General features: G+C 48.7%; 1 protein-coding gene and 1 pseudogene across 1 annotated transcript in view; both read left to right on the top strand.

Moving 5' to 3' along the window:
- TSPOAP1 (TSPO associated protein 1) overlaps window positions 1-3818 on the top strand; it is a 70431-nt gene extending 66613 nt beyond the window's left edge. Inside the window, exon 31 of the mRNA XM_074160464.1 lies at window positions 2449-3818. Coding sequence (XP_074016565.1) covers window positions 2449-2664 — 216 coding nt within the window. The 3' untranslated portion in view covers window positions 2665-3818. The remainder of the gene's footprint in view (window positions 1-2448) is intronic.
- Window positions 3819-4965: 1147 nt separating this feature from the next.
- LOC141473403 (myeloperoxidase-like) lies at window positions 4966-24767 on the top strand (annotated as a pseudogene).
- The last annotated feature ends 307 nt before the right edge of the window (window positions 24768-25074 follow it).

The raw sequence follows: 25074 nt of genomic DNA, 5'->3' as shown, positions 1-25074 counted from the left end.
TTGTGCGTTTTATCCAAGGATTCTTCATTGCACAATGCATAAATAGTCTCTGGAGCAGACTCCAGGGATTCCTACTTTCGCACACAGCTAACATAGTAGGCTACCAAGTTAACCCTCATCTGGCTTACTTCTTCTCTTTGCCTCTGTAAATCTTGCATTAGGGGCTGGAAATGGTTCATCTAGATTCATTCAGATTTATTTCTAGAGTTTTCAGACCTGACTGGTGCTTGGGCCATCAACACCAAGTGTGCATCTTGCATGTGCCTGCAGCCAGGAGATACGGAGATGGCAGTTGATGCTGCAGCATTAGTTGGAGGAGAGGATCTTGCTGGCAGAGTGCAGCTTTCATATGGTCCAGGCTGTGCCATCGAGCCCTCTGCAGTGTGGCCTTGGCAGTAGCTGGCTTTTCCACACAGCACCGCGTATCTGGAGAGTCGTAGAGGTGCTTCTGAAAGTGTGTGGAACAAGATTTCCAAGTGAAAACAGAGTGTGAGTTCAGGAAAAATCAGCCACTGTACTGTTTACTGTAAGGATGAGGGGTGGAGAGGAGTTACACCTCCGTCCCTGTACCCACAGACCCTGAGTTCAGGTAAGAGGGAGTCTGATGGCATTGTGACTTGAGACGATTTAAAGTCATTGCTGTAAGACAGTAGTTGAGTCTCAACTTTCTGGAGTTGGGAGAGATTGTCTATTCTCACCAAGACAGAGCTCCCTAAAAGTACTGTGCTCCTGTCTGCTCAGAGCTGACCTTATAGGCGTTGCATGTACTGAGTGTGACTTCAGAAGAGGTTTCTGCTCATCTTGTACCAGAAGTGCTTTCTTCTTGCAGCAGAGAGAAGTGACTGGAATACAGCAGCAGAACTTCAACCTGTGAGAGGAGGAGCTGCTTTTTGTGCTCTTGGTCACACAGGAGGTGTTTCACCCCTGAAACAGCAGCAAGGCGAAAGAGGAGTTTTGCTTTTGACCCCAGGAAACTTTAAATAAACTAACCCACAGCACACAAAAGTATGACTGTGCTCTTGCTGTGGCAGTAACATTATGTCTGTGAATCTGCTGGACTCAGCAGCTCCCCCCAGGCAGAGTGTGGGACCCGACCAGACCACGTCCACCCCTGCCAGTGAACTCCAGCTGCTCCGGTTCTCCACATTTGCTGTGCAGGGCTAATGTCTGTGCTCTTCAGTAGAGCTTCCTCCCCAGTGCTGCTGCTGTCATTAACTCATCTCCCCTCTTGGAGCTGTGGCTGCCTGCAGACCCTGAAGGGACATGCACTCCACTCTCCCTGACTTGGTGGGACCCAAGCAGAGAGATGATGAAGGCATGATGTTTCAACTCCAGCTTCTGTCATGTTGTGTTTTGGGGAATGCCAAGACAGGGGATACAGCTGGGAGCTTGGGAGATGCTGGTTTGTGAAAGCTGTGTGGAAGAGAAGGCAGTGGGACAACTGCTCTCCAGCGCCTCAGAAACCCAGAGCTTCTTCCCTGGTGAACTTCGTAGCTTCTTGGGAAAGCTTGCCCTGCCACATCAGAAATGGTCACTGTCCAGATGCCTAAACCCAGCAAGAAGAAATCATGGAAAGACGGCTGCTGCTGGGAACTGACCTGCCATTAGTATTTTGTGAAGAGCAAACTGAGCCCAGGACCAGGGCACTTTCTGATTTCCAATAGACCTTTCCAGAAGGAGCAGCATAAAGTGCATCATTTGGGACTGTGGATCCCAGTTAGTGCTCTCAGGTGCTCAGGTGACTTAGGAACACATCAGTTGCTGTGTGCTGCTTGGTCCGAGACTTCTCCATGCCCTGCTCCATCATGAACTTTTTCTCCATTATTGGTGCTACTGCAGAGCATCAGGCTTTGCCTTCTGCCCCTCCTGCGACTAGATCTGATGGATGCCTTGCAAGACCCCGAATTTCTCTTCTTACCGTGGCAGACCATGGCTACTGTTGCAGAAGCCTCCCAGCTTAGTCAGCCTCCTTCAGAGCTTCTGAAGGTCTTGCACTGCCCTTGTTCTTATTACATCGGGTTTTTCTTAATGTCCTGCCTTCCATCCCAGCGTGTGCTGGGAGCCCACCAGGCGCACAGGGATGCGTCAGTGTCTGTCCATCCCTGCTCTCACGGAGGTGCTTCACTTACAGCATCTTCAGCTGGGAAGCAGTATCTTTCACCAAGTCCTACTTGGGGCTTTTCTGCTGTCCAAAGTTAGCCCAAAGTTGAGGAATTTCAGACTATCTGAGCTCAGGCAGGGTCTGGGTAGTGGGTACAGAAAAGTTTAAATCCGTTGGGAACTTCCTGACTGGATCTGCAACTGCATGGAGGAGCTGAGCCTTGCAGGGTGAGGGACAGACTGGTGGGAGAAGGCAGGGTTCTCTGGCTGAGGTTTATGTCGGTGTGATGTCCTTTGTCAGCTCTAACTTCTGCTTTTTTTCTTTTGTTTTCTCTTTTTCCCCCTCAGTTAAGTCCGGATGGGTCTGTTGATCAGAGCGACTCCTCACCAACTCCTCCTACTCTACCACCTTCCTGCCTTGTCATGGGCGAGCAGTGTCCAGAGCAGGCATCGCTGGCCATTCTCAAATGCAGTGATGTACCTGGTCAGAGTAAAAAGAAGAGAGGCTTCTTCTTCAAAGGAAAAAAGCTCTTCAAAAAACTTGGGTCCAGTAAGAAAAATTAACAAGGGATTTATTGTTCTGTAGAGACTGCCTGTGCAGTCCACACACACAGGGACTGAAAATTCAGGAGAAGCCTTCTGCAATAAGTTGATTAGAGTATTTTCATAGGGGAAAAAGTGTATGTTGAATAGAGAAAACTCTTCAGTGGGTCTGTGCGCTGTGGTCTCTGCTGAGAGCCCGGCCGTGGGTGCCCGTGCAGCATGGGCAGTGGCTGTGAACACAGTGTCATGGCACTGGGGTGTGTGTGAGGCCTCAGCTCCAGGATACAGCTACCTCCACAGTAGTGTGTCCTGCTCCATGCAGCCCTCAATGCACCGGTTTCCTGTAAATATTTTAATTTTAAAAGTATATTCTGGCTGTAAGTTAGCTAAATGGCTTTTCCCAGCAAAGCCCCGGCCCCTTAGGAAGACATCCCTTGTACTACACACCCTGGTATTTCTCTGGTCCAAAGGAGGTTGTGTCAACTCCTTCGCGTCCTGCAAAGAAAATTTGCACTTTTCTGTTCCCGTGAACCCCCTTTGCTGTCTCTGGGCTGACGAGTGAGTTATTTGTACTGTAAACCTGTAAATACGCAGCTGTGCCTAGGAGCATCCCACGCTGCCTCAGTCACGTTTCGGCACGAGGGTTCCCACAGAGGAAGGAGCAATACCCTGACGGGGGTCGATGCTTCTGCCGTAGGGTGAGCTGCTCTTGGCTGCTCCTGGCCGGTTCACCTTGACCACACACTGGCTGGGGACTCCGCCTTATTTATTTATTTATTTATTTATCTATCTATTTATTTATGTATTTATTTTTCGTCTGCCTCTTTCACAGTTTTATTTGGCTGTTTCAGTGGGCTGCTCCTGAGCTGGAGCATTTGGAGAACAGAGCTGGGGATGGAGAGTTTGCAGCTATTTTCATATGAGATGATGTGTTCCTTGAGTTAAGACACATCCCTTTCTAAGCCACGGAGAGTTTTGTACTACATGGTTTCTATCCTTTTCAGTGTTTCTTTCTTTGCATGTTTCAGTGGGTACTTGTTTTGAGAAGGACAGTTATGTGAGGTACATGAATGATGCCAGCACAATGTCCATGAGTGTTGGTGATACGGTATGTTTTTATTTAATATCAAATTTTATTATAATAAAGTCTATTTTCACAAAAATACATTTTCCTTAAAAAAGCAAAAGATTCAGTGATGCTTCTTCTGGGGGTTCGGGGCAAAGGCAAAAATGATACCAATCACTTGCACCTTGAGGATGCTGCGCAGCACTTCATATAGGAGCCTGCCTTCCCTGTCATCATGGTGTGAGCTGCCTGCTCTGGGAGTGAAAAGTCTTTGCCTCTCCTGTTTCAGAGACCTAATCCCAGAGGAGACAGCACCGGGAAGCGGTTACACAGGGTTGTACTGTGCCTGAGCGCAGTTACACCCTGTCCAGACCTGAGCTGGATGTGCACGTAGCCCTCCTGCGCTGCCTGGGTGGCTTCATGCAGCCCCAGTCCCTGGGTCTGGGCACTGGACCCCTTCCCTGTGGGTGCCACCAAGCCTGGGGGATCTGCACAGGGTGTCTTCCCACAGTCCTGTTCTCTGCTTTTTGGTGGGACCCGTGTTAGGGTGCTCCCAGATGTGAAGTGAAGGGCAGGGGGCTGAATGAACACCTTCTGCAGAGGGGTTGCAGGGAGCAGCTGCGCCGACACTGCCCTGTCGTGTCCACGGGGCAGAGCAGTGAAAGCAGCTTCAGGTGTGGTGGCTGCATCCAGACCTCGGTGCTTCATTCCGTGACAATTTCATTTTTAGAAAAGAACAAAAGAACAAGAGGTCAGTGGTGAGTTCTGCTAGAAGACGTTGGCTTCTTCTCATGCTTTGCCGACAGGACAATTTGGCTGGGATGGACCAACTCTCTGCAGTTACTGTGTCTTCTGACACAGCCTCTGCAGTGCTCAGGTGACAGACTGAGACCAGTCCCACCACGACGATCTTGTAGGTGGAATCTACACTCCAGTTACAGGCTTCCTGAATATCTGATGCAACTTCCAGAGAGTCCAGGCACATTTTGTGCCAGCAGTGACTGGTCCTGGCCACCGAGCAGAACCTGTCCAAGCACTGCCAGCAGCTGCTCAGAGATTGTTGCAAAGGTCTTCTCCCATGTCTCTTAACCAAGGGATTAACAGCCTCCTGCCAGGAGCCCTGAGTCAGTGCTGTGCCTGGAGAAGAGCACAGCTCTGTCTCCCAGTTTGGGGTTGTTATGGGGACTGCTGCCCTATGCAAAAGTCTTAAATGTGTATTATCAGCAATGCCATTATTATTGGTGTCGATTGTTGTAATGCCACCACAGCAGACACGTGAGTCTTGGGCTACTCGACGTCCAGTCCTCCTGTGACGACCTGCTCCAGCTGCTCTGTTCTGCAGGGCCTCAACCCTGTGTGGTCTCTCTGATCTGGCAGGAGAAGGGTGGAGATGCTGGGGACAGATGGAGCTTTCCCCAAGTCTTGCTGGGAGTTGCAATTTTTCGGCCTATTTACCTAGAAGACATCTGGAGCTGAGCAAGCTGCTGTCTGTGGCATCCGACCCCAAGAAAGGAGAAGATAAAATGTGGTTTTCCCCTCTCATCCAGCTGGAACAGTTCAGCCGGGTGATAGTCTTTACACACTGCAATATACATTGGCTAAAAGAAGGGAAAAAATAAGGAATCCCCAGAAGCCCTGAAGTCGGACCGCAGGTCTCGGCTCGGTACCTTGCTCTGAGACTCATTGAGTAGCTGATGCCTCATAGTCCCACCAGTGGAAATGTGCGCACTTGACACTGGGCTCTGCGGAGGCCACTGGCACCCAAACGTGGGGTCAGTCGTGTGGAGGGGCAGTTCTGCGCCTCAGTCCTCTGGGAATGCAGCCGAGGTGGCAGAAGTCCCTGTGGGCTTTTCTGGGGATTTTGCAGGATTCCCCTGGCAGGAGGGACTCGGTTGGGAACCTGCTGCACCTTGGAGGCAGATGTTCCAGGAGGATATTGCAGTGAACCCCTGTCTCCTGTGGTGGGCAAGGTCAGGGTCAGGGCAAGGATGGACTGAACGTCTGGAAGTAATAAAGTTGCAGCAGCTCTAAGTTGTAGCGCCTAAAAAACAGCTGGGAACGCTCTGCTTGAGCATCAGGCTGTGTATCCAGGTGGGTGCACAGGAGCTGGGGTGGGAGGTGGGTGCTGCGCTGCCTTGGCACCCCTGGGGGAGTTTCCAAGCTCCGTGTGTCAGCCCGTGCTGCAGGTAACACCCCGCTGCAGATAAAAGCACAGGGATGGAGGGGGCGGTGGTGGGGACAGCAGAGCATCTCAGGTGAGAGCGCAGCCCATCGCACGCCTGCTGGAGCACTTGTTTCTGTGCTGGGGGTGAAGGACTGTGTTTGGAGGATCCAGCTGAGGTCTGAGCTTCCCACTGCTTGTGTGACAGATTTCCCAGCTCCGGGGCTGGCAGAGCCACTGTCCACCGGGCACCAAGCGCAGCTGGAGCGTGGCAAGGATGTGGCTGGGCCACATTGGTGCTGTGTCTGTGGGTTCCTCCACAGTGGGTTTTGCTCAGGATTTTAGGGTGGACTCTGGGCTACCTTTGCTGGCAGGTCCATGGTGGGTACTAAGGCACGTGCAGTAGGCACAGCCCACAGCTCCGGGCTCATTCCAATGGAGCTGATTGCTCTGGAGCTGCCTTGGGAGGGGAGTGGGTCAGCTTTGGGCAAAAACACCCCGAATGCCTATGTGTAGAGGATCTCCCATGCTGCCCTGGCTGATCTCTTTTCCCCTCCAGCTCTTCTAACCCCATGCACCCCACGCACCCGCTCTCCCTGAAGAGGTGTCAGAAGGAGCATAGTCAGTGTTGCTGCCTGGACTTCCTGACAAGCTGCCTGCCTGCAGTGCTGGCCACGTCCTGCTCCCTTTGTGCTGCCCCCATAGTCCCACATCAGCGTGTTCCCACCAGTGCCTGAGATCCCCAGGGCAGGAGGCAACTCCCTCTCCGTGTGCCACTGCAAGGACACTTGCTTTTGGGGAGCGTTGCATTGGGAAGGGGACACCTCATGAGCTCCCCCAACACCTGCCACCAGCAGCGTGGGCACTGACCTTCCCAATGCGTGGCGAGAGCCACAGAGGCTTGGTTTTCTTCACTTCTTGCATTTCTTTGCAGGGATGAAGGCAGAAATCTTCCTGGAGTTGCTGGTGGTCCTCAGCCTGTTCCAGGCATCTGTATGTTCTTCCTATGGTATTGTCCTTTTCGCCAGTTTTGCAGATCAGGGGCTTTTCTGAGTAGGAAAGATTAAGTCTGGAAGAGCCTGAATTATTCTATTGTAAGCAACAAAGTCTTGGAGATGTGTCAGAAGGAGCACAGTCAGCTTGTGTCTGCGGTGGCAGCAATCCCAGCTGTTTCACGTTTTTATCCGTTAACGTCTGGTCTGATTTCTTAAAATCCCATTAAAGGAGAGGTCAGTTCCCAGAACCTCTCCATCCCCAGGGCCCATGGATCTCCCTCCCCGCACACTGAGCAAAGGGGAGAGCGCAGCACCACGGTGCCGGTGGCGGCAGCAGCTCCCTCACTCCATTATTGTTGGTTTTGGTGGAGGCTGAAAATTGGACTCTCATCGAGGGGGCTGGTTCCTGCTCTCAAAGCGAGGAATGAATTATTGTCCCTTAAGCAAAATCATTGCAGCCGCTGCAGCGTTTGGTGAACTGGAGCTACCAGGGGCTGTGGCATTTGGGGATGGGGCAGCCGCTTGACTCTGTTCCAGCCCTGAATCACTGCTCCAAAGCAGAGAGACCTCTTAATTAACATTTCCAACGTAAAATCCTTATGGAATGCACATGCCTGACCTTTCATTTGTCTCAAATGAAGTGCAGGCAATAATTTTTCTCACCAAGATTGTCAGAGAGATGAACCCTGGGCTGATCAGGGAAGATATTTTAAAGAATCTGGGGAGAATCTGGAGATATTTATCCCCTTTGTGCCGGTTTGTGAAGTTTTCTTCTTCCCTAGAAGTTGTAAGAAAAGAGAAGCCCCACCAGAGGCTGTCCCCGCCTGTTCTGTGACCTGCAGCCAGCAGATGGTGGGGACACAATTCATTTTTGGGAGCTCCCCCAAGAAGGAGAGGGATCAGTAAGGGTGGCAGGAGGCTGCAGGATGGACTAGGGAAGCAGTGGGGAAATAGGGCTGCGTATCCTTCTTCCTTGGGGTGCAGGGGGATATATATATATATATATATATATATATATGTATATATGGGCCAAAGCCCATATATGGGCTTTGGCCGGGTGGTGCCATGGGGAAGGACCCAAACTCACCATAGGTCAATGAGGCTATAACCAACCTAGGCTAAAAATGGGGTAGTAAAGACAGTGATGAGAAAAAACAGCAGACGAGGGCTCTTAAACCTTGTTATGGCAGCCGGCGGTACCTGTGCAGGCTCTCTGGAGGCAGCTATGACTGGAGGCATAGAAATAAGATGAATCACACTAATTGGGGCTGCAAAATATCTTGAAGAAGTAGCAACTGTTCTCCTGTGAAACGGCAGGAGGGATGATGCCTACCTCTCTCACTCTGGCTATTTGAAGCCTCCATTGATGGAGAGACCCTTTTCATGCCCAGCGGTGACTCCCTCAGACGCCCCTAAGGAATCGTTGTATACACGGCTGTCTCTCTGTCTGGAGAATGAGCAGCAGCAATTACTTCCAGCGCTGCTGTGCTGATATCCCTGGGTGCTGGAGGCACAACGAGAGCGCCACTGCCACTCCCAAGTGGGAGATGGTGCTCTCACCCCTGCTCTTCCCTCTCCCTTGCCGAGACCTGCCAGCGGAGCTGTCGGTCATGTCCTTCCTCAGCATCGTGGAGGAGGCCAAGAGGCTGGTGGACACAGCCTACAAGTGCAGGCAGGACCAGTGAGAGTCAGGGCCAGGCTCGGTCACGGGCGTACGCCACATGCCCTGCTGGCACTGCAGCATCACCAGCTTTCCCCCTACTCTCCAGCAGAGCGGGCAAGGGTGTGAGGAACTCCAGAAGCACAGTGGGCTGTAATGCAGCATTTTGCCTGCCTTCCCCCTCTTGACACCACATCTCCAGTCTGTTGGGTCACTAAGAGCAGTAACTCTACTCCCTGCATGCCGTCCCTCCCAGCTCAGTATTGCTTGGCTCTGCTCCATCCCCCAGGGATACTCCGAGCAGGACTGGAGCCAGCACAGGCTCCTGTTGATTTCTAGTGGTTCCCTCCTACGGAGGGAGCAAACCGCTGTAGGCTGCAGTGGGGACACTTTGTGGGATCTGACAGGAGAGCCCATCTTTTGCCACCACGTTTTGGGAGTGTATGGCTTCCTACCAGCCTATACACTTCTTCAGTAGCCATCCTCTGAAACCCCTCGCTGCCTCAGGGACCCCTTCATTTGGGAGGAGGCTCCAGCAGCATTAAGACAGGGTGACTTGGAGACATTTGGGACCTCTGGATGGAGAGAATCACATGCAGATACAGATGAGCTGGATAAAAGTTGAGTGAGGTTGGGTTGCCTCAAGGATGTAAATACCTAAGATTTGTCTTCTGGCAGGTGGAGCTGGGCGATTTAAGAGATTCCCTTCCTGCAGCTCACTCTGCTCCTCTGCCGAGGGTGGCCGGAGCAGCCCTGGTCTCTTCCAGCTACCGTGCAGGGAAGTGGGCGGCTCTGTCTTTGTTTGCAGTTCAGACTCGTAACGTGCCAGGAGAGCTGGGATGCCCGACACTCAGGTGTGTAACCTGCAGGACTCTTGGCTTTGGTCCGTTTCAGTCCTGCAGGCGTTGTTTTGTTCTCCCTTGCAGCATAAAGGAGCACCTGCAGAATGATGCCTTGACCCCAGTAGAGCTTCTGGGATATTTCAAACAGCTGGTGGCAGGGACTTGGGCTGTCATCCGGGCTGCAGATTACTTGGAAACCACCCTGAACCCTCCTCACGGAGAAGCTGCGATGGGCTGTGAGGGGGGACTTCCATGTCACAGGCAGGGATCTCTCTCTGCTGGAAGGAAGACAGAGGAGGAAGATACGGGGCTTGTTCACTGGGGCTTAGGAGGAGGGAATGAAAGGGGGTTATGATGGGCCTCAACTCAAATCACGCCTGCAGTGAGGCAAAGCTGAGTTATTTTTCTGTGGTCTCTTTCTGTCTTAAAAAATTATTTGGGGGTCGGTCGGTTCATGAAAGTGACTTGTGCACTCCGCTGGTTCTTTCTGCAATATAGAGGTTAATGTACCAATGGGTCAAAGCTTGTAAAACTTTGGTAGAAAATACTATTTTCCTTGAGTAGAGAATGAGCAAACGCAGAGGATGTGACTCACAATAGCTGAACCCCAAGGTAAGCGGTTTTTCTGTCGGACTTCAGCTAACAATAGTCAAAGTCACTGCCAGATTGTTCTGCACCAGGAACAGGATGCTGTGAGAAAGGCGCAAACAGAGAATGAGAACAGAGCAATGTGAAAGGACATTTCAGCACGTGTCTTGAAGGAGCGATGTCCTCCATGAGGTGGCAGTCCTGGCCTCCTGGCAAGAGCAGTTTGATGAGAGCAGAAGGCAAATTAAGGGCAGTAAGAGAAACAGGTCAGGGAGGCACAGGGAGTGCTCCTGCCATGTAAAATGGACTCATGGGGATCCCCGTTATTACAGCAAAGCACTGGCAGGCCAGGACACACGTCTGGGGGTGCTTGAGCATCGCTCCAGCATGGGGTGAGCAGGAAGAGGGAGACAAGGCTGACTGTGCTCGGCTCCAGCCTCTCCATCCAGGAGCGATGCTCCAGCACCGATTCTCCGGCACTGTCCCAGAGACTTGCCAGACCAGCCGGCTGCCACCTCTCATCTGTTTGCCCAGGAGTCCACAGTGGCTTCTTGAACCGTGCTGTGACCCAGACTGTGGGTGGCAGCAGTGACTAGGAAACCTCCAAGGGACTCAGGACGTGCTGTGCTAGCAGCAATAGCCAGGAAGGTTTTGCTGGTTGGACTCGGCCACTTATCTCCCATGCACAGGGAAATCTGCTTCGTGGAAATGCAAAGCCAGTATCCCCTTGTGCAGCCCAGACACCTGGTGGTTTCTCTCCAGGCAGCTCCGAACAGTGGTGGTACCTGCTGCTGGCTGCTTGACAGGGGTAAAAAAACTGGTAACACACCACTGTTAACTGTAGCTGTTAGAAATTTATGGTGGAGATAAAAAGGGAGGGGTGAGGAAGGAAAAAGGATTGCTAATACTAGAAAATCATTCTGCTGCTGCACAGACCTAACATGTAATTATAAATAAGTTTTGACCACAACTTTGTTGGGTTTAATGCTTTCCAAACCAGAGAAAGCAATCTGCTGCTCTAGAGAGCATCCTCAGCACAGCTTTGAGCAGGGAAACCTTAAATGGCAGCCCCTTGTGCTCTCCTAGATGATACATTTCAAGGGTACAAGAAGGAAAACTTTTCCCCAGGCCTGGGAGGCACCGCAGACCCAGCAGGGCTGGCACGTTCCTGAATGTTTGTTCTCTGTTGTTACCTGGCAGACCTGCTGACACCACCTCAGCTGGGGATGATTTTCAAGGCAACTGGATGTGACCAGCAGGATAAGAAAATAGATTGTGACATTTCTCGCTTCTACTGAAGGATCACTGGTGAGTGCAACAACAGGTGAGGGGGCTGTGTCAACAGGAGGGTCCTCCACCCTAGAACTAGACCCACATCCCCAAGGATCGGCCACGTAGGATGCATTCTTCAGGGTTTTACACCCCACAGTGTTGTTTCCTTGATGTGTGGGGATTTAATTACAGTCTTGCTTTGAGGGTTCTTGGTGTTGTACCTGAACCAGCACTTTGGCCAAAATGCAAATATCTCTGTGTTGGGGACTGACCCTCCAGCCCAGGGTCTCTGTCATCTTTCTGCTTTCTCCTGGGCTTTCTCTGGCTCTGCCCCTTTGCAGGGTCTCAAAGCGCTTCCTGACCCAAACCCATACTGGGGCATGATCTCACCGTTTCCATGACCCACATTGTGCCTCGGGGGAAATCTGGGCACACCGGCTGGGAGAGAGCACCCTCTGCATGTCTTGTGGTTGGACAAATGTAGGGGCATGACTGTAATGTGGGATATAAGAACTATTTCTCAGTGTATCCAGAGATTTCCTGGTGTAATGAAGGGGAAGCTGTGCTAAAGAGTGGAATGTTTTAGAAGGGACGGTATAGGAACATTGCCCATCCCTCCCCTATTTCCAAGAACCCCTTAGGCAGAGCATCTCCTGGGAACACCTCCGGCACTGGAGGGAGCTCAGACGGGTCTGCCTGCCCAGGGGATGCTTTAGCCTTCAGGTATCTCTACAAGAAGTAGGGAGAGAGCTACCTGCCTCCTTCCATTTTCAGACAGTGGTATCTTCATTCGGGAAAGGGCTCTGGACTCTGGGATAAGGACAGGTCCATCACACCTGAACCAGACCCTGAAGCCCTGGAGAAGGTGGGCTCAGCTGGGCCCTGTGCTCTCTGTCCCGCCATTGCTTGGCTCTAGGCAGCGTTACACCCACAGGGTATGACAGGCAACCAGAGAACACATCTTATACATGCACTTCAATATTAAATATATTATTAGTCTAATTAAGGCTTTAATGGTCTAATCAAACTATAATAATCACTTAATCCAATTACAGCATAGTAACACAATCCAAATCACCCCATTTGTATTAGAGATTACTCCTAATACCATTCAATGAACAGGCTTAAGTCTCTGCCCCTTTTCTCTGACATTAAGCTTTCACCTTTGTTTTCCACCCACAGTCTGAGGCTGAGGGCCTTTCTTCAGGCTGGATGACACTAGAAGTCACCAGCAACCTGAGTTCTTGCCTGGAAGAAGCTGAGGCTCAGTGTATATTACGATTATTGTTGTTATCACTATTAAACCTGAGGCTTATTAATAGCACCAAACCCACAGCAGCTCCCCAGCTGTTGTGCATCACTGTGTGGTCCCATTCCAAGGTTCCTGTCTCTCTCCACATCCATGAGCTCTTGGCCCTGCCGTGATTTTGGTGACACTAATACTTTGCTGTTCTTGCACTCACTCTGTCAGGAGAAACCCATCACTAGGAGCTTCAAACAGAGCCCTGGTCAGATAGCACCAGCAGAATTTGAGGATGGTGTGTCACTCCCCTGCAGGTGGACAGAAGGAAAGCGTTTCTCTGGATTCCTCTCTCCGCTGGTAATGTTTGTACCAGTCATCTGAAAATGCAGTATCAGGGCTTAGGGATTGCCAGTCCTTGGAGAGATCACAGGCACCAAAGTGCACATCCACCAACTGGTGTGGCTGGTGATCAGGAGGAGGAAGTTGAATTCACCAGCTTCAGGTTGATCGTGTGAGAATCTCCAGGGTGAGGTAAGAGAAATGTTTTCTAACACCCATGCTGTCAGGAAAAGCAAAGGAAAATTGACCTGATTATTGCAGAAGTGTGGGATAAAGAAAGAATTACGCAACGTGTTCTTTTAAATTAAGTGCATTTAAGCCAAAGTAATTTACTCACCTTTTTTGGTTTGGTTTGTGGAAGCTGGTTGTCTCCCAAAAAGCAATATGACAGAGGATAAAACGAATAAGTAAATCCTCAGAAAAAAAATATCCAGCTAGAAATTCTGTGTGTGGGTCCATGGGTAGGGTGACCTGAAGGGGTGCTTGTGGCTCTCATGGCACCTGGACAGGAACAGGGCCACTGTGATGTGATTTCTAGTCTCTTGGGTTTGCTACAACAGCAGCACTAATGAGGAGCCCTGCAATTTTCTGTGTGCCTTGTGGTTGTGCTTGCATGGTACTTCCTAACTCTGCTCTACCGCACAGTGTCAGGGCTTGAGCAGAGTTTTCACCACTTTTTCTGTAGTAAGATACAAAGGAAGAACTGTGGGGGGATTGTGATGGAAGTGAAGGGATGAGAAGGGAAGAGGGCTTTGGGAGAGTGTCCTGCTAGAAGGAGTTTACTGATAATCAGAAATTCCCAAAGACTATTTTGTTCCACACTTCTATTTCAAGCCATCTTTTAAAATCTGGTGCCTCCCTTTCCCAGTCTATTCCGTACGGCTCTTGCTTTGCTGCTTTCATATGTCCATCAAGGGTTACTCTTGGCCTAGAGGCTCAGAAACCTGCCTAGAGCCAGAACAATGCAATGCTCAGCAAAGGTGCACTCAGTAATGCCTTCCAACTCAGACAGAGATTTGGGTGTTTTTCTGTGAAGTGTAACAAATGCCTTGTGAATTTTTGCTGGTGACCCTACAAACTGATGCACACACTCATACAAGTCATTTCCTAACACAGCATTTTCTGCCTTCATCGCCTGTAGATTCGAAAAGTGTCCAATGAGATTGTCTGCTTCCCCCGGAGCAGCTCAGGATGGACCAGCAGAGATCGCTCATGTTCATGAGCGATCGTGGGGCCAGTTTATTGACCATGACCATGACCTGGATTTCAGTTCAGACAACCCACCTTCAGTGGCAAGGTGCACTATGACACCAGCTGTGTCAAGCAGCCCCCTTGCTTTCCTATTGAGGTACAGCTAGCCGCCTTCTTGCAGGGAAGAGGGGGAGAGGGTATCTGCGCTCCAACCAGGAGATGTTGGTGGCTCTTCTGGGCCTTGGCCATGGAGGGACATCCTCCCAGCGCAGGCCAAGGGGGTCAGACCGCTCTGTGTAAGGTGGTGGTGGTGCTGCATCCCAGGGGCTGTCCCCAGATGTCAGGTGCAGTCGCAGCCTGTCTTTCCCCATTTCCAACCATTTACCCATCTCCCTTGATGATATGGCTTTGCTTTGGAGGTATGGTGCAAAGGCAACATGGGTGATGCCTGGATTATAGTAAACATGGCAAAGGCAGGAGCTGATGGGTGTCAAGACCCCAGCAAATCCATGCCCATTTGATGGTTAAATGCTCAGTAGTGCATGGTGCAAGGAAGGGATGAGCATCTCTCAATAGCGGCTAAGACATTAGCACGATAGTCACGTTGCAGTGTCTGCTCCAATAAATGCTCAATGATGTGCACGTCCACCCTGCAGCCCTGCTCTCCTGCCTTTGAAGATGTACTGCAGCTCTGGCTCTCCAATGTACCCGTATTTCCTTTCAAGGAAAACTGTGAGAGGATGGAGCATCACTGACTATTTGCCCAGCATGCATTTAAGAATGCAGGCAGGGTCACAAGTTCTGGATGATGACTGTCCACAATGTAGATATGGTCTCTAGAGTCCAACATGAGACACCTGAACATGTATATAATCAGGGGAAAACATTTAGGTATGCATAGGGCTTTATGGAAATTTAGGCATCTCCAGGCTTTCATGCATATTTGGGACTTGGGCTCCTAAAATAGCATCTCTGCTGTCAATCTGACCCTTCGTATCTGGGATTTATGGCTGATCTCCACACTATCTAGCATGGGGACTGCCTTTGAAATGGCTCCTGCCTGGCTTTTCTTATGGCTGTAGTGTCACAGTGCAGTTTCTCCACCCCTGAACTGGTGATGAATTATTCTTTTATCTTTCTGCAGGTCCCACCTGATAACCCACGAATTAAAAACCCAAGAGATTGCCTTCCTTTCTTCCACTCAGCTCCTGCTTGTACCAGCGGCAGAGCAATTTGAGATCAGATCAATACGATCACCTCCTTTCTTGATGGCACCGTAGTGTAGGGCAGCGAAGTGCCTTTGACCAGCAAACTGAGGGATCAGACCAGCCAGCTGGGCTTTCTGGCTGTTAACTGGAATTTCACAGGTGGTCAGAAGACATATATGCCCTTTGACAGCATGCAGAAGGACCCCTGCCTTAAAGTCAGCAGGGAAGCTAAAATCCCTTACTTTTTTGCCGGTAGGTTGGGTGCTGGGACCCCTAATCCTGAAATACAGAGTGAACACTTCCACCAGCCCTGGTTCATTAATTTAAGTAGAAAAAAGAGCATAGCAAAACATCATGAAAGACTGAGACAGGCTGTGCTAAGTAGGAGAATGGTCTTTGTCTCCAAGTCTTTGTGACTATATGCCTGGAGTTCCATCTGTGCTCGGCAGCGCTGGTGTAGAGCCCAGAGAGCACACAGGGCTGCTGGAGGTGACTGGGAACCAATGCCATGATGGAGCCAAGCAAACCCAGCAATAGCAGACTGGCCTGAAGGCAATGGCTTGTCCATACGTGTCTTTTGGTGGCTGTCTCTCAGGATGAGTACAGGTGTGTTGGTGCTGGGCTGGGTCACCTCCATGAAACTTTTGCCCATGCTGCTGCACATCAGTGTGTCTGCTGCACTGTGAGAGGAGCTTAGATCCCAGCTGGACTGAGAACAGCCACAGTCCAAAGTGACCTTTTAAGATGTGTCCCCACCACTGACAAGGCTGGGGGTGCAGTGGCAGAACACCAGCCAGGACATCAGCGCAGGCCTTCAGTCCATCAAGACAGCCTCCTGCTCCATTTATCCCTTGTTACGCTTTTGGTATCAGAGTTAGGTTGATGGTTGGTCTACATGATCGTAAAGGTCCCTTCCAACCTAGACAATTCTATGATTCTATGAATTTACAGTGAACAGTTCAGGCTGGCTCAGAAGCTCCTTTGAAAATTCAGTGTCTTATTTGTGGCTTTTCCGGTCCCTGAGAACTGGGGAAATTTTACGTGCGCAGTTGCCCAACAGGGTTCAGTGATTTCTTGCTGGAGCTCTGTTGGAAGCCCTGGGTGGATGCATTCTGCTCGAGGAAACCTCACAGTGCTTCTTTTGTTTCTTCTTCCGCAGTCTCTTACAGACAGCCTTTGACAGTAAATGAAAAGGGCTCTGTGCTGAAAACAAGAGCAAATCCCTCTATTTACTATGGGACTAAGGGACTAAATACGACATTTACTTTTCTATGAGTGCCTCTTTATACTTTCATCACCTGCTTGCTCTTGGGTTTCCTGCCCTAGATGTTTGAAGAAGGATTGAATATTTCATAGTGATACTATTTGTAATTTGTTCCTTCAAGTTGTGACTCATTTTGCCCTTACTTTTACTCATGAGAGAGCTTGATTGTGACTGTCACCTTGCTTTGGCCGTAGTTTCAGCTGGTTCGAAGGATGCCTTGGAACTTACAGAGCTCCCTTGGCCATCCTGAATCCCTCTGCACATTTTCATTTCTCTCTTGAGCTGGGAGACTGTCTCTCTGATATGGAAACCTGGAGGACACCTACATGTATTTAGTTTCTTAAGTTAATGCTCCTAGCCCTTATTTGAAAAAAACCTTCCCCATCTCTCTGGGATGCTGACCACAACCATGGTGACATCTTGGCTTTTGCTGTCTCAGCAGATATTTGGCTTTTCACTGGTGCTCTCCAACCCCCGGGGCCCAGATCCTGTTTTCCTTCTCCTCCTGTGTGTTTCTTACCCATCGTCTTCACAATGCAGATATCGAGACATTTAAACATTTCTCTGTGAATAGTTCCCAACGTGACGTTCGCCTCCTTCCATGGAAAAGTTTTTGTAACCAGGGTTTGGTATGGGATAAAAATGGTTTTGGAGATTTGGATTAAAGTTCCTCTGGGTTGTGAGCCTCCTCCTCTAAAGAAGCCCCATGAGCTGGTGGGTGGAACCAGCCATGGCATTCCTCTGTCCTTACTGCTTTGTGGCAAAGAGCCCTTTGGGACTGTGCTACACCACAGACTTCAGCCTGGATGGAATCCCAAGGTCACAGAAATATTTCTGTGCTTTGAAGGGACATCTCAAGGTCTTTTGTCCAGCCTCTGGTTTGGAGCTTCAAAGCCAGATGAAGGTTCACAGCCAACAGAAAAGGCCGGCTCCTATGAGAGAAGAAGACATGGGGTTTCCAAAGGCAGTGCTTAGTCACACCTAATTAGAAACATGTGTTCTGAGCTGGTTCAACAAACACACACACAAAAAGAAAGAAGAAATATAAAAGTTTAAGTTTTTAAAACCGTCTATTTAAATAGTATAGTATTATTGAATAAACATGTTGGGTAAGCCAATGTGGAGAGACTCAAACAATTGCTCTAAAAGCATTGTCTCCGTCATCACATTTAGATCAATGGTTTAATCTTCTTGCAATTTTCAGACAATTAAGACATTTGCATCTACTGACAAAGAATTTTATTTTTTAAATTATATTGTGCAGCCTCCTCAATATCCCAGAAAGACATGAGACCTGGTTTGCAAACCTCTGCTGTGGGGGGACTAACACAGCTGCCTGTGGGTGGTGATACCACCTGTGCCAGCATTGTTGACTTTTTCTCTGTCATCTGAAGCATGTAGGGTGGGAGGGAGGAAATGCAGTTCTACCTGGCTAATGGGAACGGCCTCTACCTATAGGAAAGGAGGGAATATTTGGGAGGATTTGGCAGGCTTTCATCTTGCTCTGACCTGCCAAGACGTTGAGGCAGGGAGGAGCATGTCTGGGAACACCTTGGTGCCAAGTCCTCAGCACCAACGGGCAGAGGATCCCAGTGCACAAGTGAAGGAGGAGCGTGGGTCAGGCACGACCAGTGTCCTGCTGCTTCCCAATGTTCCTGAAGCAGTTATGCCCACTTTGCATTTTCATGCAAATCACTGCATGTTTATGCAAATTTCATCACTGCTAGAGGGTGCATGGGCTGGAGAAACCAGGAGCCCGGGCAGTGGCCTGCTGTGTCTATGCCTGGAGCTGTGCTGCCTGTGGCATGGTACAGTGGCCAGGTGCAGAAGTGGCTTTGAACCAAGGCCACAGAGCTGAAGAAACAAAACCATCACTTGACAGCATCAGAAAGGATCCTCACCAGACTGTCAGAGCAGTTGGGTGAAGGACCGATGAGGTGAAAGAAACACAGGACCTGGGGAGCCTCTCTGCTCCGCTTCTGTGCTGGCAAAATCTCCTAAGTAAACCCCATCAAAGAAGTTCAGTGTGAGAGCACCTGTAGTTTGAGACATGAACAATAACTTTGCTTGCAAAGAAATTGATGTCCAAGCCATTAATGATTCACACTTTCCTCATTTCCCCCTAGATTATAACCTGCAGGGACTTCCTCCCTCTTCTGTTGGGGAGTGGTTTCCAGAGATTGGTTCCTCGCTACCGGGGCTACAATGAGTCTGTGGATCCTCGAGTGTCCAATAACTTCACCCTGGCTTTTCCTTTTGCTCATACTTCAGTTCCCCCAACTGTTGACCACTTAAATCAAAATTACAAGCCCATAGGTCCCAAAATTCTACTCTGAAACACCTCCTTTGCCATCTGGAGGATTGTTAAAGAAGGTAAAGCCTTTCTTGCACCTCTGCAGTGTAAGTTTATTTCATTCAGCATTTTCTGCCCTTTCTGGATGAGCTTCTGCTTCAGTTAAACTTAAAAGTAGTTTTCTTTGAATGTATTAAATGACCTTTACTACCAGCCAGAGTTTTTCCCAACATAACTGTTCTCTGCAGTCAAACACAGCCCATCTTATTATGAAGCCTGATTGCTTAATTGCTGTAGACTCTAAGGACATTATTCAAAGTATTTTCTTTTTAATTCTTTAAGTGCAGGAAAATTGATTCTCTTGCAGTAGAAGCTTATAATTAAACATGAGCTGTGCTCAGCTCTCCAGAGCCTCTTCCACACCCACTTGCCACCCAGCACTGCTCACAAGTCCCTGTGTAACCATTGCAGGTGGTATTGATCCCTTTCTCCAGAGCCTGATGGCTAACCAGGCCAAGCTGATGACACAGAAGCAAATGGTCATGGATGAGCTCTGGGATCAGATGTTTGAGCAGACTGAAAGCATTGGGTTTGATTTACCCACACCTAACTTGCAGCGTGGCAGAGATCATGGTCTTCCAGGTGAGCTGGTTGTGGGAGCAGAACTTCCAAAGGAAAACAAACAGAAATCAGGCGCTCTTGTGATTGAACACTGAGAAACATCTCCAGCCCATGCTTGGCTGAAATTACTCTTTCTCAAACCTTTTCATCATTTCTGTACAGCCATAGGTAAGCGGACAGGGGGTTCAGTGATGAAGTCAGGGCCTGGGTGAAGCTGGAAGAGACATGTGGAGGCACATGACCAGAAGAACATGGCACATTGCACAGACCAGAGTCAAGTGTTTGGTAACTGACTCATTTTTATTGTTGTTCAAATGGCAAAATTGGGAAAATAGTTCAGCAACAAGTTTGCAGGAGTGGAATTAGGGCCAGAAGTCCCCCGTGGCTTCTCTCCAAGCATCTGTAGTGGTCCAGTCCAGCCACACATGACTGGAAGAGCAGAATGCAATATGTGAGGACAATCTCATTGTAGTTTCTCTATAAAGACTGTGTCCCAGAAAAAAAAGCATGTCAGAACCACTCTCAGGGCTCTGCCAGATGCAAAACCAGTGTAATTGCATTGCAAGATGGTCTTGAGAAATAGATTGTTGATAGATCTTTACAACTGGCTCATGGGTGTGTCATTGCTCAAGGGTGTTATTAGGCTGATGTAAGCACCTGGAGCTGCTGTGTCAGTAATGTCCTGGGAGATGCAATGGGGCTGGCTTGGAAACTGTGATGAAAAGTGTGCTGGATTCACAGGTTTTAAGCCCAGACAGAGGCTTTGCAATACACCCAGGTGCATGGGCAGGTCACAGGATTGCTCTGCCTTTGTTGCAACAGAAGTTTGTCATTTTTTTCCATGCTTTATTTAAGAACACTATTGTGCAGAACCTGATCTGGATCACAAATCCTGAATTTATAGCTTTGACTACTGTGGAACTGACGTGTATTTCTAGTGTGAATTTGTGTTTAGCTCCTAGCTTTTGGGTCTCAGCCTACCCCTGAGTACTGCTGCGCTCCTTGTTGTTAGCCTATGAAGATGATGATGGTATAGCAAAATCAAAAAAACTTCCTAATTCTTTTTCTGATAAAGTCTCCTTGGATTGTTCGATAGTGGTGTCATCCAGGCACCATATGCTGTATCTTTTTCCCTGAATTATCCCTAGTTTTGAGACATCCTGCTCACAGCAGAGACGTGTGCTGCAGCATCATCTCATCTCTGCACCTAACAGTTCGCTGGGTTGGCAGGTAGGAGGACACATTAGTTCTCTGTAGACTTTTCCTCTACTGAAGCAGTCATTTGATAAGACACTGAGTCGCAAATTGCCCTTTGCTGGGCATGTGCCCTGTCTGCCAAGATGCAGAATTATGCACCAGTTGTGGTTCAGTGGATTTTCAGCTGTTTGCAGTACAGAAAAATTAGTCCAGCTGGCAAAGTCTGGTGGTCTCCCACCTGAAGTAACTTGGGCTATGTTGAGCTCTCTTTGCAGTGTGGGATGGCTTGTCCCTGTGGGACAGGGACACAAGTGAGACCAGCTGTGGGGAAGTACTTGGCCACTATCAAGTTGTACAGAAAGAGGTAGCATCAACATCTTGTCCAGATTCACTTTCAGTGAAGAAAACATCAATGAGTTTTGTGAGAACCTCTCTCCAGTGGCTCTGTCCAAACGTATCTGAGACTCTGCGCTCCCTGAGCTTCCTTAGGGTTCTTAGGTCACAGTGAAAATGAGGCAGCCATTAGGCATGACCAGACCCTTCACCTGAGCTATTCACAGCAAATGGATGAGCAAATGCCTGAACATAGGTCTCCTTTGCTATTTGAAATGCCCTGAGGTCACCCCTCTGGCTCTCTGCTGAGTTTCAGCAGGGCATGGGTCTCCCATGGTTCCTTGGTCACATCACCAGGAGGTTGTTTCAGACACACCATGGCTCTGGAGCCTGTGCACAGACACTTGGATTACTGATGAGGGGAACAGCAAAGCAGCACTGGAAGATGATAGAGCAACTCCCACGAGCAGAGAGCAGTGGAAAGGCATGGCCCTTCCACAGACAGCACTGAAATGCCAGGAAAGATGAACTGGTTCTGGAGGAGTGAAAATTCAATGTCACTAATAGAAATATAATAAAATTTAGAAAAATGTTTTAAACATATTGGGAACCTACCTGTGCCCCAGCTTTGGGAAAAGAGGAAAAAAATCTTTCCAGGAGGGGAAAACACATTACTGACCTCTGCCTGCTCTGATACCCAACTCCTTGCAGGTTATAACTCCTGGAGAAAATTCTGTGGGCTCTCACAACCCTCTGGATTGCAGACACTTGCTCAAGTGTTGAGGAATCATGGTCTGGCAGAGAACTTCATGTAGCTGTATGGGACATCAAAGAATATTGGTATTTGGATTGGGGCACTTGCAGAGTCCTTTGTGAATGGAGGCAGAGTTGGGCCTCTCATGACTTGTCTCATTGGCACCCAGCTCAGGAATGTTCATGATGGAGACATGAGAGGTAAGAGAGGAGCTGGGTATACAAACCCCAAAGGAGAGAAGGAGACTGGAGTTTATGCAGGTTTCTTTATGCAGCTTTGGAAACTGTCCAGTTTTTTGGTTTTTCATTTTTTCATTACTCTTCCAAATGTTCTTTTCTGTTTCTGGTGATGTTCTTATTCCCTGTCTAGATCTATCATGGTTGAGATCCTGGGCTAAGGTCCCTTCCCAGCCAAGTGTTTTCACCCTCAGCCCATTCCCTAATTGTCCAAATTGGATTGCCCTTCTCCTTCAGATAAGTGGTTTCAAGGAGGCCCATGTTACTGAGTGTTCAAACAGCAGCTCACTCCAGCAAAGGGAAACATATAAGCTTGTTAACAAGAAAAACAGGTATGACTAAAGATGGGAAAGCCAGGATGGTTTGACTTCACCAATTAGAAGAAAAGCTGTCAGGTTTGATCAGCCTAAATGGCTTGCATTGACAGTAGATGCTCAGCATCTCTTTGTGTGGTGGCTTGTGCTTTGGGTCATCTTGAAAATTTGCCTGCAGACCAAGGGATGTTGCTGAAAGACTAACACACTTTCAGGCTTTGCAGGGAGTAAAAGAAATTCATTGCTCTCTCTTGGTTAAGTCCCAGCTCAGCCGCTCAGCCCAAGCTGCTTCCCTGGCACTGGCAGCATCCCTTCTCTTTGGGACCTCTCCTTCTGGGCTGCTGTGCCCTCCAAAAGTCGAACATCTGTCCACCTTCCCTTATCCTGAGTTTGCAATACACAACTTTGCACCATCACAGTGGCTTATGCACTTCTCAGGAGTCTTATGATTTTTCACTGTTTCTCCTTTTCATCCCAGTTGTGAGTTGGAACCCTGTGGTCTGATGTGTAGCAGTGTTTGGGCTTCGCTTGCACCAGGAGATGGGTGGGTGGGGGTTTGCTTGCTGGCCAAAATCATCTGAGCAGTGTTGTTCTTTCAACATACCTGAACTCCTCCTTCTCCTTGAACTTGCTCAGGGGCATCAGGTGCAGAAGTGAGTTATATGCCCCGTTTTAAACTGCACTTCTGAAGCAAGGTCCTTGTACTGGCTATCACTATCGCCTGAAAAAGGGATTAAGACCAGTGTTTCTTGGAAATTTTTCTGCCTAGAAAGAATTACTATAAGCTCAAAACCCGGTATGGGGCACTTAAAGGCAAACAGTCTACTGCACATCTAGAAATTTTGTCCTTATGGCAGGAGACAAGAACACTTTTTTTAAAAAAGACAATAATTATAGGACTGGTTCCAGCACGGTAATCGTGAGGATGTAACCACAGTCGGCATTCAGTATGTGCTGACCTTTCTATTTGAAAGAGGGTGCTTGTGCCTCATTTGAGGGAACACAGGGAAAGGCTCTAATTCCATTGTATCTTTATTACATATCCATGGCAGAAAAGCAATTTAAATTATCCAGCTGGTGAGCCAGGACTCTTGATTTAAGTAACAGAAATTTAAATTTGTTCTTGGCAAAAGAAATGTGTAATTGGTGTTAATGGGAAATAATGTTGCAGGAGCCTTGAATGTGAAGAAACCAGAAGGGGAAAATCTGTTGTGTCATCTTCTTTCTCCTGCAGGTTTTGGTGGGAGAACAGTGGGCTTTTCACTTCTCAGCAGTGCTCTTCCCTGGCCAAAACCTTCTTGTCACAGATAATGTGTGACAACACTCACATCTCTGAAGTGCCAAGACACATCTTCAAGGCCAACAAATACCCTTTTGGCTTTGTGAGCTGTAACCAGATCCCAAAGCTGGACCTCACAGCCTGGAAGTCGGAGAGGACAGAGGAAAGTACAGAGCGAGGTATAAGCTTCAAACAGCAGAGAGTTCCTGCCTGCAAACGTGAGGTAATCAGAGCTCCAAAACAGAGCTCCTAACACAGGTCTGAACACGTGCCAGGTACGTATCTAGCACAGGTTTAGATACTCCATTTCATCAGGGCCACTGTGAGCAGCTCCTCCAGCACGCAGATTTTCCAGCTTCGGCATTGCAAGACCAAGCTGAGGATGTTGCTCTGTGAGTTTTCTGATGAACAGACTTTTCAGTTTGGCTTTTTGTTGTTGATGCCCTTGCTTTTCTGCATGGGAAGTGATGCCCGGATCAGGGAGGCTAGTCTTTCTGTCTAGACGGCTGGTCTGTCTTTGGCACAGCTCTGAGCAGCCTGTCAGCACACCCTGCTCGGGCCACAAGCAGCTCTGCACTTGAATAGAGATTCCCACTTTATGGAAGAGAGTTTGACTTCTGCTAGGAAAGTTTTTTGCCCATATTTACAGTATTTCCCTCAGGTGCCTTCAGGATTTGTAAAGTTCTTGAGGTTTAATGCTTTTCTTCCAAAATGCTCTCTGAAATTCCTGGGAGGTAGGCGTAGGCAAGAGTGGCTCTCCCCTGGGAAACCTGGGCTGCTTCAGTGCCTTAGGGCCATGCCTTTTCCTAACAAAACACCATCTTTCCTTTGCTCTGATGGTCAGGCCCTGCCATGCTCTTATGACCATGTCCAGGCTGTGAGAAGGAGCAAATCTCTGTAGCCAACAGCAATCATTAGGAGCTCAGACAGCTCCGTCTGCTGTCAGCTCCCACTTTCCATGAGGATGGTTCATTATATTCTCCAGAGGGCTATGGGATTATCAGCTTGAAAGTATGGCTGCATACAGCCGTAAATGCCATCTTCATGGTGCCAGAACAAGTGAGACCCGTAGGATCTTCTTTTCAAGGGGGGATCCCTGGAGGTCTTTAGAGCAATCAAGACTAATGCTGGAGTTATTGGTCCCTCTTTTCCAGCTTAACCTGTGGAAATAAATCACACGAATAACAAGGAACTATGGCATATCCTTTTCTCTTTTGCTAACACATTGCTTTTTACGTCTGGCAGAAGAAGCCTCTGGTGACTTTTAATGCTGAACATTGAGGATTCCCCAGAAGTCTGGACTTGGGAAGCTACTAAGATGGACTTTTTTTTTAATTTTTTTTTTTTACTGCGTGTATGCTTTTATTGCATGAAATGTTTGGGCATGATTGCTGTCATTTGCTCAATTTAGTTTGCATGAAACCTTTTCAGTGAGATGAAGTCCAGCAATAAAAGAACTTAATGAAAAGATGTTCCAGATCTGTGCAAATCACTCAATATCACAAAACAAAGCAAAATGAGTTAACCAGAGACTGACTCCCAATCAAATCAACTGCTGGCTTAGGCAATTTCATT

The sequence above is a fragment of the Numenius arquata genome, chromosome 18 (assembly GCF_964106895.1).
Source record: "Numenius arquata chromosome 18, bNumArq3.hap1.1, whole genome shotgun sequence".
Classification (NCBI taxonomy): Eukaryota; Metazoa; Chordata; class Aves; order Charadriiformes; family Scolopacidae; genus Numenius; species Numenius arquata.
The sequence above is the reverse complement of the archived record's forward strand: the minus strand, read 5'-3'. Positions and strand labels throughout refer to the sequence as shown.